The sequence below is a fragment of the Oryctolagus cuniculus genome, chromosome 21 (genome assembly GCF_051225735.1).
Source record: "Oryctolagus cuniculus isolate XC-2025 breed Fujian yellow rabbit chromosome 21, ASM5122573v1, whole genome shotgun sequence".
Lineage (NCBI taxonomy): Eukaryota > Metazoa > Chordata > Mammalia > Lagomorpha > Leporidae > Oryctolagus > Oryctolagus cuniculus.
Window position 1 is genome coordinate 22991520 of NC_142887.1, and position 11308 is coordinate 23002827.

Here is an 11308-nt window from a genome sequence, read left to right on the forward strand (position 1 = left end):
AGTTCTGTGACTGAACTGTCAGTGCCAGTGTCTCAGGGTCCCTCCCTCCGATCAGCATGCTATGCCTTAGGAGACTAGTTCTGATGCAGATGTGCGCGCATGCGCACACGGGGACACACACATACACACAGCCCTACCCCCACATAGTAGACACCTGGGAATAATTACTAGGAATAACAGAATGTAGGGTTTCACTTTAATTCTTATTGACAATTTGCTCACAAGCACAGTACAGAACGTTACAGTGGCTCACTGTTATTAGGTTACAAACAAAATCCTGAAGTTGAACAGTTACAGTATTCCACACCAGTTATTTCACATTAAATGCGGGCTGTTAAAAAAAATCAGTGCTGTGCTTAAATGGAGCACAAGACAAGCATCTCGCTCTAGTAACAAAGGAAATTAACTCTAGCACCCTTAAATAAATACCAATAACCACTTTACAAGCATGAAAACATTTCAGTAAGGGGGAAAAAAATCCAGTTAACCAACAGTGCAAACTAATAGCAGCATTTCAGAGCTGAGTAAACACAGCAGCCTGCACAGGGGTCATGCACTTCTGTCAGCTGGGCTGCAAAAAAAAAAAAAAACCTCCCTCAAGTTTGAAGCCGTGGGCTGCAGACTTAAGTGCAATCCTGTGTCTCAGCAGGATGGAGCTGTATTTTATTTTTTCCAGAAGGGCCCACTAGTAACACCCCCGGTCCAGCCCCAGAACCTTCCAGGCCAGGGGCCACCCGGAAGCAGGCCTGCCTGACGAGGCCCTGGCTGCAGTGAGACCCGCAGACACACAGGCAGGTGTGGGAGGAGTGCAGGCCCAAGTTCCCACGGCTGACGCTGCTTTGTTAACAGGCATTCTAGGTTCGCTCAGCGTTAAGGAAAAGGATTTGCAGCCGAAGGGCTCTTAAGCAGGGCATGGCTACCTGTCCAGTCTCCCTCTTATTACCGTTTCAAGCACCAGTGATTAGTCCTCTCGGGGGCGTTGCTTGCAGATACCCAGGGGCTACCTTGTTCTCTTCCTCCTGAGCACCCACCTCCCCACGGAACCCTGGAGCTTCAGGGCTTAGAGGTACAGCCAGATATCAAATCAAACACCGAGAAGCGGTCCCAGTGACCCATGAGCCACATCGCAGTGTCAGAAAGAAAATAATCGCTAGGTGAGGTGTCCCTAAATCGTGTCACATTTACCAACTGTCCACACCAAAGGTCATTTCCAAGTTCTGATTCCAACTTCTGCACTGGCCCACGCGCAACACAACTTATCCTGTCCCCGAGTGCTTGTGGCCATGCTGGCGTGCTGGGCAGTCACCGACGCCGGATGGGCTTGTAGACACAGAACGCCAGGAGGATGGTGGTCACCAGCAGGACGCTGAAAATGGTTCCCAGCAGCACTGCAAAGGGAGAACAGGTTACCTGCTGAGGCAGCTCCAGCTCCTCGCAGTCACTGGTGGCAACTTACCAAACGCCCCTCGTGCCAGGCAGGCAGCTGTGAGCAGACCCCCCGTCCGGTCGTCTCCCCCACCTGCACAGAAACAAGGAAGGGCCCCTCTCGGGGCTGCTCTGCCAGGAACACGGCAGCACTGCGGCGGTGGGCGACCGTGGCAGAACGCTCAAGGAAGCCTCCCAGGAGCTGTCACACAAACAGTGTGTCCTGGCAGGAGGGAGGGACGGAGGAGCCACAGCGCGCAGCCCGGCAGGCGCAGAGCTGCCGGCCCAAGGACGGGAGACGCGAGGCCACAGAGGCCGGAAGCCCGGCACGTTCTGTGAGCAGGATGGGAAGAGAGAAACAGGAAGGGAGGCCAGACAGGAAGGCAGCAGGCCTCCGAGCCCACGAAGGAGACGTGGATTTTACTCTAAGAGAAGCCACTGGAGGGCTGGAGGTGGAAGGTGACAGCCCCGATTCAGCTGGGAAACATCCCTCTGGCTGCGAGTGGACCACTGCATCCCAGGGGCCGAGCGTGTCTGTAGAGTTAACGACATCTGGGGATGCAGTAACGTCTCAGTCTCTACAGGCGTCTTGACTAGGGCCCTAGGAGCAAACAACTAACTTCACAGGCTTTGTATGTCGTCAAGAGCAACTTTCACGTCAAGAATCTTCGGGGCCGGTGCTGTGTTGCAGAGGGTTAAGCCTCTGCCTGCAGTGCTGGCTTCCCACATGAGCGTTGGTTCGAGTCCCGGCTGCTCCACTTCCGAACCAGCTCCTTGCTAATGTGCCTGGGAGAGCAGCTGAGGACGACTCAAGAACTTAGGCCTCTGCACCCATGTGGGAGACGTGGAAGCAGCTCCTGGCTCCTGGCTTTGGCCTAGCCATCATGGCCATTTGGGAAGTGAACCAGCAAAGGGAAGATCTCTGTCTTGTCTCTCCCTAACTCTCACTTTCAAATAAATAAAATAAATCTTAAAAATAAAAAGAATTGGGCTGGCGCTCTGGCGTAGCAGTAAAGTCCGCCACCTGCAGTGCCGGCATCCCATATGGGCACCGGTTCGTCCGGCCGCTCCACTTCCCATCCAGCTCTCTGCTATGGCCTGGGAAAGCAGTAGAAGATGGCCCAAGTCCTTGGGCCACGTGGGAGACCTGGAAGAAGCTCCTGGCTTCGGATTGACACAGCTCCGGCCGTTGTGGCCAATCGGGGAGTGAACCAGTGATGAAAGATTCCCCCCCCCCCCCCGCCTATCTGTAATTCTGCCTTTCAAATAAATAAATAAATATTTTTAAAAATAAAAAGAAGCTGCATGGTGCTCAGGTGGGAAACAGGACCTACACCTGAGAGCTCAGTTTGCGGCTCAGAGGTTCAGGATGACAAGGGCCTGGGCTTCACCTCAGCCACCAGCAACCCGCAGAGGCTCACGCAGTGCAGAGGAGACGGGCCGTCTGGGGAAGCTTCCGCACGACAGCCCCACAGGCGAGTGCACTGGGCAGTGTGTCTGGGGGCCCGACCCAGGCCCCGATGGAAGCCTGCCCACGGCTGTTCTCCTTGTGCTTACTGGTCCTTCGAGAAACCAAGGTGTGACCCCAGTTTTACTTCAATCCCTGATTTCTGTGCACCTGTTGAGGGACTCCCTCTGCTACTTCTCCATGGTGTACCCAGTCATTATGCAGAAAGATCATCTTTTTTTGGCGAGTGAGGGGGTGGAAGGGAGGAAAAGGTAACAATGACAATGTCACACTGCAAAAGGCCAGAAGTAATCTTAAGGTCTTGGTTAAACAAAATCTAGGACTTACGCAAGCTTCATGTCATATGTCAAAATAGCCCTTGTTTACAGAATACCTGCCCTAATGTTCACAAATCCTGAATGCAAAGCTTCTAAGATTCCGACCACAATAGGACTGAAAGTTGTCTTAACTCCACTTAACTCATTTTCTTGAAGTTTACATTTTGGAAGGGTTCTAAAAAATTTAAAACTCCTAAAGCAGGAAGGGAAGGACTGGAGTTTTGGGGATGGAAAGCTGCTTAAAAACAAAACTTCAAATCAGGAATTATTAGGTACACAGTATCCACTTGGGACTTGGTAAATCCTCCAATTTTTTTTTTAATCTTTTTTTAAACCTCTCCCTGTACTTTGAATGGGCCCAGGGCCAGCAGATCATTTTTTGGGGTAAGGTGGGAAGGCAGAGAGCACTTCCAGCCGCTGGCTCACTCACAGAATGCTCACAACCACGGGGCCTGGTCTGGAGTAGAAGCTGGGAGCTTGGAACCCAACCCAGGTCTCCCACAGGGCCAGCAGGAACCCAGTTACCTGAGCCATTACCTGCTGCCTCCAGGGTGTGCAAAGGCTGGGAGCTGACGTCAGGATCTGGGGCCAGGAACTGAACCCAGGCACTCTGATGTGGGAGGCGTGTCTGATCTGCTAGGCTTAACGCCCACCACCACCAGACAGAGCCCTCACAGAGACTTCCAGCCTCTCCTTAAGGCCACGTCCCATCCCGAGTCTCACTTTCTGCATCTAGGAACTGGAACAAACAAAACCCACCATGACAGGGTTTCTGGGGGCTAAACTTCAGGCACGGTTGCTTTTGAAAAGGACTCTCCAGTGCTGGACGCACAAGAAGCACACAGTCAACGAGAGCCGTCAGAGACCAAGGCAGGAGCAGAGCACAGCGGCCAGGAAGTCAGGATCTGGGGTCCGATCGCCTGGGCTCCCCTGTGCACTGACCGGCTGTGCGCCCTCACTGAAGCCACTCGGCCGGTTTCCTTTTCTGTTAAAACAGGATGAAGGCCGGCGCCGCGGCTCACTAGGCTAATCCTCCGCCTTGCGGCACCGGCACACCGGGTTCTAGTCCCGGTTGGGGCGCCGGATTCTGTCCCGGTTGCCCCTCTTCCAGGCCAGCCCTCTGCTGTGGCCAGGGAGTGCAGTGGAGGATGGCCCAGGTGCTTGGGCCCTGCACCCCATGGGAGACCAGGAAAAGCACCTGGCTCTTGGCTCCTGCCATCGGATCAGCGCGGTGCGCCGGCCGCAGCGCGCCGGCCGCGGCGGCCATTGGAGCGTGAACCAACGGCAAAGGAAGACCTTTCTCTCTGGCTCTCTCTCTCTCACTGTCCACTCTGCCTGTCAAAAAATCAAAAATAAATAAATAAAAAAAAAAAAAAAAAAAAAAAAACAGGATGAAAACACCGCATGCACAGGAATGCTAGGGCAGCATTTCTCAAGCTCCGCGAGAAAGACTGGTTTCTGTCATTTCTAGCCTGTCCCAGACCTGTACATGTCCTAACCGTGAGACTAACACGCAGTTCCCTTCACCTGCCAAGCATTCCGGTGCAGGGACATCCAGTTCAGATCTCTACTTGCTTGGAGATTGCAACAACACGTTACTAAGTTTCTTTTTTAAAGATTTATTAATTTGAAAGACAGAGTTACAGAGAGAGGTAGAGACAGAGAGAGGTCTTCCATCCGCTGGTTCACTCCCCAGATGGCCGCAATGGCCGGAGCTGAGCTGATCTGTCGTCAGGAGCCAGGAGCTTCTTCCAGGTCTCCCATGTGGGTGCAGGGGCCCAAGGACTTGGGCCATCTTCCACTGCTTTCCATATGAGATACCAGCACTTCAGGCCAGGGCCTTAACCCGCTGTGCCACAGCGCCGGCCCCAGTTGTTAAGTTTCAAAACATCTCCAATCTCTGCAGTCGCCTCTGCAGATTCACTGCACCCTCGGAGGTGCTCAGCCAGGAGCGCTGTGCTCCCACGGAACCTCCGGGAACGTCAGGAGGCGCCGGCATCTCCCGACTGGGGATGGGGCAGTGCGCTCAGCATCCAGAGGGCAAAGGCTGGCAACGCTGCTAAACACCGAGCGGAGTGCAGGACAGCTCTCCTCCGCCGAAACAGAATCATCTGACCTGACCTGTCAGTATTCAGGTTGAGAAACCCGACTCCAGGGCCCGGTGCTATGGCACAGTGGGTTAAGCTGCCACCTGCAACATGGCATCCCATATAGGGGCCGGTTTGAGTCCTGGCTGCCCCATTTCTGACCCAGCACCCTGCTAATGGTCTGGGAAAGCAGTGGGAGAAGGCCCAAGTGCTTGGGTCCCTGACACCTACGTGGGAAACCCAGATGAAGCTCCCAGCTTCATCTGTGGAGTGAACCGGCGGATGGGAGCTGTCTCTCCCCCACCCCTGTACCTTTCAGGAACACATGATTTCCTAGAGCGATAGCAGTCAAACAGCATGGTACTGCCGTAACAACAGACACACACAGACCAATGGAATAGTACAGGGATCCCAGAAATAAACTCAGTATCCACGGCCAACCCGTTCTTGACAAAGGCAATATATGGTGCTGGAAAACTGGATCAAAGAACTAAATGTAACCCTGAAACTATGAAACCACCAGGAGAAAACAAGGTGAAACACTTCATGATATCAACCCAGGCAATGGTTTCATGCATAAGCTCTCAGAAGCAAAAAACAGACAACTAAGAAGCTGTTGCATGGCAAAAGAAACCATCAACAGAATGAAGAACCAGCCTACAGAATAAGGGAAAACACCTGCAAACGAGTTATATGCGAAGGACTGACATCCAGGACAGGCAGAGAACTCAAAAAACAACCCAACTTAAGAAACTGGCAAATGATCTGAATAGACATTGCTCAATGGCCCGATATCACTGGCCATCAGAGAAGTCAAAGTCAAAACCACAATGAAATATCACCTACCCTAGTCAGAAGGGCTGTTAACGCAACAGAAAAAAATAAATGCTGCCAAGGATATGGAGAAAAGGGAACCCTTCCACGCTCTTGGTGGGGACGCAAATTAGTGCAGCCATCATGAAGCACCTACGGAAGTTCCTTAGAGAACTGAAAACGGATCCGCCACACGACTCAGCCGTCCCGCGCCTCGGTGGGGAGCGAAACTGCAGCAAACAGCCAAGACACGGAATCAAGCGGAGGATCCACGGATGGACGGATGGACAGACGGGTGAACGGACCGACGATCGCAAATACACACCATGGAATTTTTCCAGCCATCAACAAGAATGAAATCCTGCCAAAACACAGCCACAAAGGTTGTGCCTGGGGTCCCACAGCACGGTGGGGCGGCCACTGCTCACATAGTAACTTACATATTTTACAAGCAGCTGGAAGGGAGGAGCTTGAAGGCTCCAAACATAAAGAAACTCCAAACATAAAGAGCTGAAAACGCTAAGTCCCATGATGTGAAAGCCAGAAGGTACTCAGCCGAGTCTACAGCTTCTTGCTAATGTGCCTGGGAGGCAGCAGACGATGGCCCGAGTACTCTGGCTCCACGTGGGAGACCCGGATGGAGTTCACGGCTCCTAGTTTTGGCCTGGCCTCGCACTGGCATCTGGAGAGTGAACTACCAGATGGAAGACTCTCTCTCTTCGCACTCTTCCTTTCAAAGAAATAAAGAACTTTAAAGCTAGAAATGCAACACTGCCAACATACTTTTAAAAAAGAAAAAGTGGTCCATGCATGGCAGACACTGAGTTCATGCAGTCAAGAAAATCCACAGCTGGCACTACGCGGGAACTCTCGTCTCGCGGGTGGGGCAGAGGGTGCTGGTAGAAGAGGCAGACTTACTGAGAAGTAAGCCAAGCTTTAAACTCCAGGGCTCCGCATGGACACACAAGAGTACTGCAAAAAGCACACAGAGGGGCCGGCGCTGTGGCGTAGTGGGGAAAGCCGTCGCCTGCAGTGCTGGCATCCCATATGGGCGCCGGTTCAAATCCCGGCGACTCCACTTCCAATCCAGCTCTCTGCTGTGGCCTGGGAAAGCAGTAGAAGATGGCCCAAGTCCTTGGCTCCTGGTTTCAGATAGACCCAGCCCCAGCCATTGCAGCCATTTTGGGAGTGAACCAGTGGATGGAAGACCTCTCTCTCTCTCTCTAACTCTACCTCTCAAATAAATGTTCAAGGGAAAAAAAAAAAAAGGTACATGGGAAGTGGAATTAACATCTAGATAAGTATACTCAGGTGCACATAATTCTGAAACCCACGCATAGTTTCTCCATAATATATATTTTCACAAAGAACTTGAAGACCCCTCAATATGCATAAAAATTGGCCTGTTAATCCCATTTTCCAAGAACTTCTATAGCCTATCCCCCAAGTCTCAAGTCCCATAAAACCCAGATTCCAGTACGGCCCTCCCCCCAGTCCCTAAGATTGGGCAAATAACTTCACCTCTCGGAGTTTAATTCTGATCTGTAAAACAAGCCTGAAAAACAAACAAACAAACAAAAACAAAAACCCGTGCCTTTCTCATTAGGTTCAAATGAATTCGCTACACCAAGTGCTTGGCACAACACGTTAGCAGCCATGTAGCAAATGCTAAACAAGGGGTCAGTTCCTGTTATGACTGCAAGTACGGGCCCTTTTGGGAAACAGCAGCGCTGGTGAATGATGGGCTTCGCTGCCTCGCCTGGGCCCGCCAGCCACAGAGGCGGCTACCAAGCTTCCTCGTTCACTCGGGTGCAGCCAGCACACCGCAAAGCTCCAGCCCGCTGCCCGCGCCTCTGGAAGAGGGCTCGCGGGGCTCCACGAACGGCCCCCCTGCTACCCTCAACCCCAACCTTGTCCACCTGCACTGCGTGCCAGGCTCCTGCCCAAAACGAGGGCAACGCAGGCCAGACCCCGGCACCCGGCACCCCGAGGCCGCTCACCGAGGTTCTGCCCGCGCAGCACGGCATACGGCCGGCTCCCCTCCGACGGCTCCGTGGGCTTCGGAGCCACCGCCGGCCCCGCCAGGAGGCTGCAGAGGACGAGGCCCAGCTGCCACCACAAACGAGACATCCTCTTCCACTTTCTGCAGGCAGTAAAGAGACAACTTCCGCCGCAAGCCCCACCCCCGCACCACCTTCCGGGAGCGCGTCGTTGCCAGGGTAACACGAGTCCCAAGTCCCGCCCCTGCCTGAGGTCCGTAACTGATGTTGCCTCCCCGGGGCGACTTTCCGGTCCATCCAGAGTTCCGATGGGAACAACATTCCACCGCGACTACCGTTCCGCCACGACCAAGGTCGCCGGGCTTCTTTCCCTGGCGGACTCCTTAGTCTGGCCCCGTCACTGTTTTTGTTTTGTCTTATGGACTGAATATTGTCTTGTCAGGTCTTCCCCACAAGCGTGATAAATAGACCCGGTAGTTCCATTTTACAAACGCTTCTGCCTCAAGGAACCTTTCATTGAGCATCATTTTCTGAAATTGAAACTCTCTCTCCCTTGACGTACACACTCCCTCCTCTCGTTCTTTTTCCCCCTCATCCAACCCCCTTCAACTCATCACTTAACGGACTTTTTGTAATTTTCTGAATACCAATCCCTGACCTGCGCTTTAGAAACCGAAGCCCATGAGCGAGTTTGCTCTTGTCCTAAGCTCTACGGCAGAGGCTAGGAGGGTGGCACGTGATGTTCCAGGAATGCTGAATAAAAGAGGAAACTGAGCTAAGAGCCTGGTCGGATGCTTCACACAGGAAGTGGCAGAGCTCCAAGGGGACCCAGGGATCCGAACCCAGGGGCTTTTCTGCCTCCAATCCTGCCTCACCTTTGAAGGCCCTGTTTGTGGAGGGATTGGTACTAGCTAACTCACAATGGGTGTACAAAGACACTTAATGCTTAAAAAGTTCCAAAGGGGAGTGTTTTCATTTATTAAGAAAATATTAAATGACCACCGCTTCCCAGTCCATATGTAACTTACAATCATAGATAATTATGTAGTTCAGAATTGTGTGGTAGGAGCCAGCTTTGTGGTGCAGTAGGTTGGGTCCTTACTTGCAATACCAGCATCCCGTATCAGAATGCTGGTTCAAGTCCCAGCTGTTCTACTTCTGATCTTGTTCCCTGCTAGTGTGCCTCTGAAAACAGAAATTGGGCTAAGTACTTGGGTCCCTGCCACCCACATGGGAGACCTGGATGGAGTTCCCAGCTCCTAGCTTTGGCCTGACCCAGCCTTAGCTGTTGTAGGAATTTGGGGAGTGAACCAGAGATAGAAGATCTCTTTCTGGTTCTTCCTCTTCCTGTCATTCTATCAAATAAATGATTCTTTTCAAATTTGTGGGGCCAGCACTGTGGCATAGCTGGTTAAGCCACTGCTTGCAATGCTGGCATCCCTTATGGGTGCTGGATCGAGTCCTGGCTGCTCTCCTTCTGATCCAGCTCTCTGCTAATGTGCCTGGGAAAGCAGCAGAAAATGGCCCAAGTGCTTGGGGCCTGTACTCATGTTCCCGGCTTCAGTCTGGCCCAGCTCCAGCTATATTGGCCATCAGGGGAGTGAACCAGTGGATGGAAGATCTGTCTCTTCCTCTCTCTGTAACTGTTTCAAATTAAATAAAATATATAAATTTTAAAAGGTTGTGATAGATGTTATAAAGAAAAATAAGAGGATGCTGAGTTTAGGCATCAGGAAAGCAATTCCCACCAGGCTAATGGTTTCTTGTGTAGAGATTTGGTTCTGGGAATTGGTGGCATGCAGCACCTGAAAAGGGAGGAGGAGAAAGCTTTTTTTAAGAAGGTATCAGAAGGCCAGGCGCCATGGTGTAGTGGGCTAAGCCTCTGCCTACAGTGCTGGTGTCCCATATGGCACCAGTTCATGTCCTGGCTGCTCCTCTTCCAATCCAGTTCCCTGCAATGGCCTGGGAAAGTAGTGGAAGATGGCCTAAGTGCTTGGGCCCCTGCACCTTCGTGGGAGACCTGGAAGAAGCACCTAGCTTCAGATCAGCCCAGCTCTGGCCATTGTGGCCAACTGGAGAGTGAACCAGTGGATGGAAGACCTTTCTCGCTGCCTCTCAAATAAATAAATAAATAGTTTAAAAAAAACTGATTAATTAACTTCTCAGAGATTTTCCTGGATGGGTCAACCAGTTCAAGCTAATACCCATGAGTTCTTGATGTCTTTAAAAGTAGGGGGAGGTTAGGGCTAGTGCTGAGGTGTAGCAAATAAAGCTGCCACCTGCAGTGCTGGCATCCCATATGGGTGCTGCTCCACTTCTGATCCAGCTCTCTGCTGTGGCCTGGGAAAGCAGTAGAAGATGGCCCAAGTCCTTGGGCCCCTGCACCCACGTGGGAGATCTGGAAGAAGTTCCTGGCTTCGAACCAGCTCAGCTCCAGCCTTTGCAGCAATTTGGGGAGTGAGCCAGCAGATGGAAGACTTCTTTTTCTCTGTCTCTAACTCTTACCATCAAGTAAATAAATAAAATCTTAAAAAGAAAAAAAAAAGTAGGAGGAGGTTGTAGAGCATGTGACAAGGCTTCCAATCTCCTTCTTGCTGTCCACTACATCACCTCTGTGAACTTGGGCCATCTTCTGCTGCTTTCCCAGGTGCGTTAGCAGGGAGCTGGATGGGAAGTGGAGCAGCCAGGACACAAACCAATGCCCATCCAGGAGGTTGGCATTGAGCCCATGGCTTAACCCACTACGCCCCAGTGCCAGCCCTCACTTATTTTAAAAAATGTTTTCATCTACGTGAAAGGCAGAGTAATGGTATGAGAGGGCATATAGGGGAACAGGAAGAAATATTGAGAGACACACAGAGAGAAAGCATCCATCTGTTTCCTCACTGCCCACATGCCTGCAACAGCCAGGGCCAGGCCAGGCCAAAGCCAAGAGCCAGAAACTCCATCTGGGCCTCCCAAGTGAGCAGCAGGAGCCCGAGTGTTTAAGTCATTATCTGTTGCCTCCCAGGTTGTATTAGCAGGAAGCTGGATCAGAAGCAGAGTAGCCAGGACCCAAACTGGCACTCTGACATAAGGTGGTGGCAACCCAAGTGGCTACTTAACCTAAGGGCAGCATGCCCTCCCTGCTTTCGGTCTCCCTCACTCCACAGTTCCATGAAGACACGGGCAATGTCTGGTGCCCTACTCTGTCTCTGG

The 11308-nt window shown here is 52.1% G+C and overlaps 1 protein-coding gene across 1 annotated transcript; it reads right to left on the bottom strand.

Moving 5' to 3' along the window:
- Positions 1-182: 182 nt before the first annotated feature.
- Positions 183-8318, bottom strand: C21H12orf76 (chromosome 21 C12orf76 homolog). The gene is made up of 2 exons (XM_051835471.3): positions 8111-8318; positions 183-1388 (listed from the first exon to the last, which is right to left on the bottom strand). The coding sequence occupies exons 1-2, from the start codon at positions 8238-8240 to the stop codon at positions 1303-1305; spliced, it is 216 nt and encodes a 71-aa protein (XP_051691431.2). The 5' UTR covers positions 8241-8318; the 3' UTR covers positions 183-1302.
- Between the last annotated feature and the right edge of the window lie 2990 nt (positions 8319-11308).

Bases quoted from the DNA above. Each gene is read 5' to 3' on its own strand.
- C21H12orf76 (XM_051835471.3), bottom strand. From the start codon at position 8,240: ATGTCTCGTTTGTGGTGGCAGCTGGGCCTCGTCCTCTGCAGCCTCCTG. The intron at 1,389-8,110 runs GTGAGCGGCCTC...CTCCCTTTGCAG, and splicing joins GCTGCGCGGGCAGAACCTCG to TGCTGCTGGGAACCATTTTC.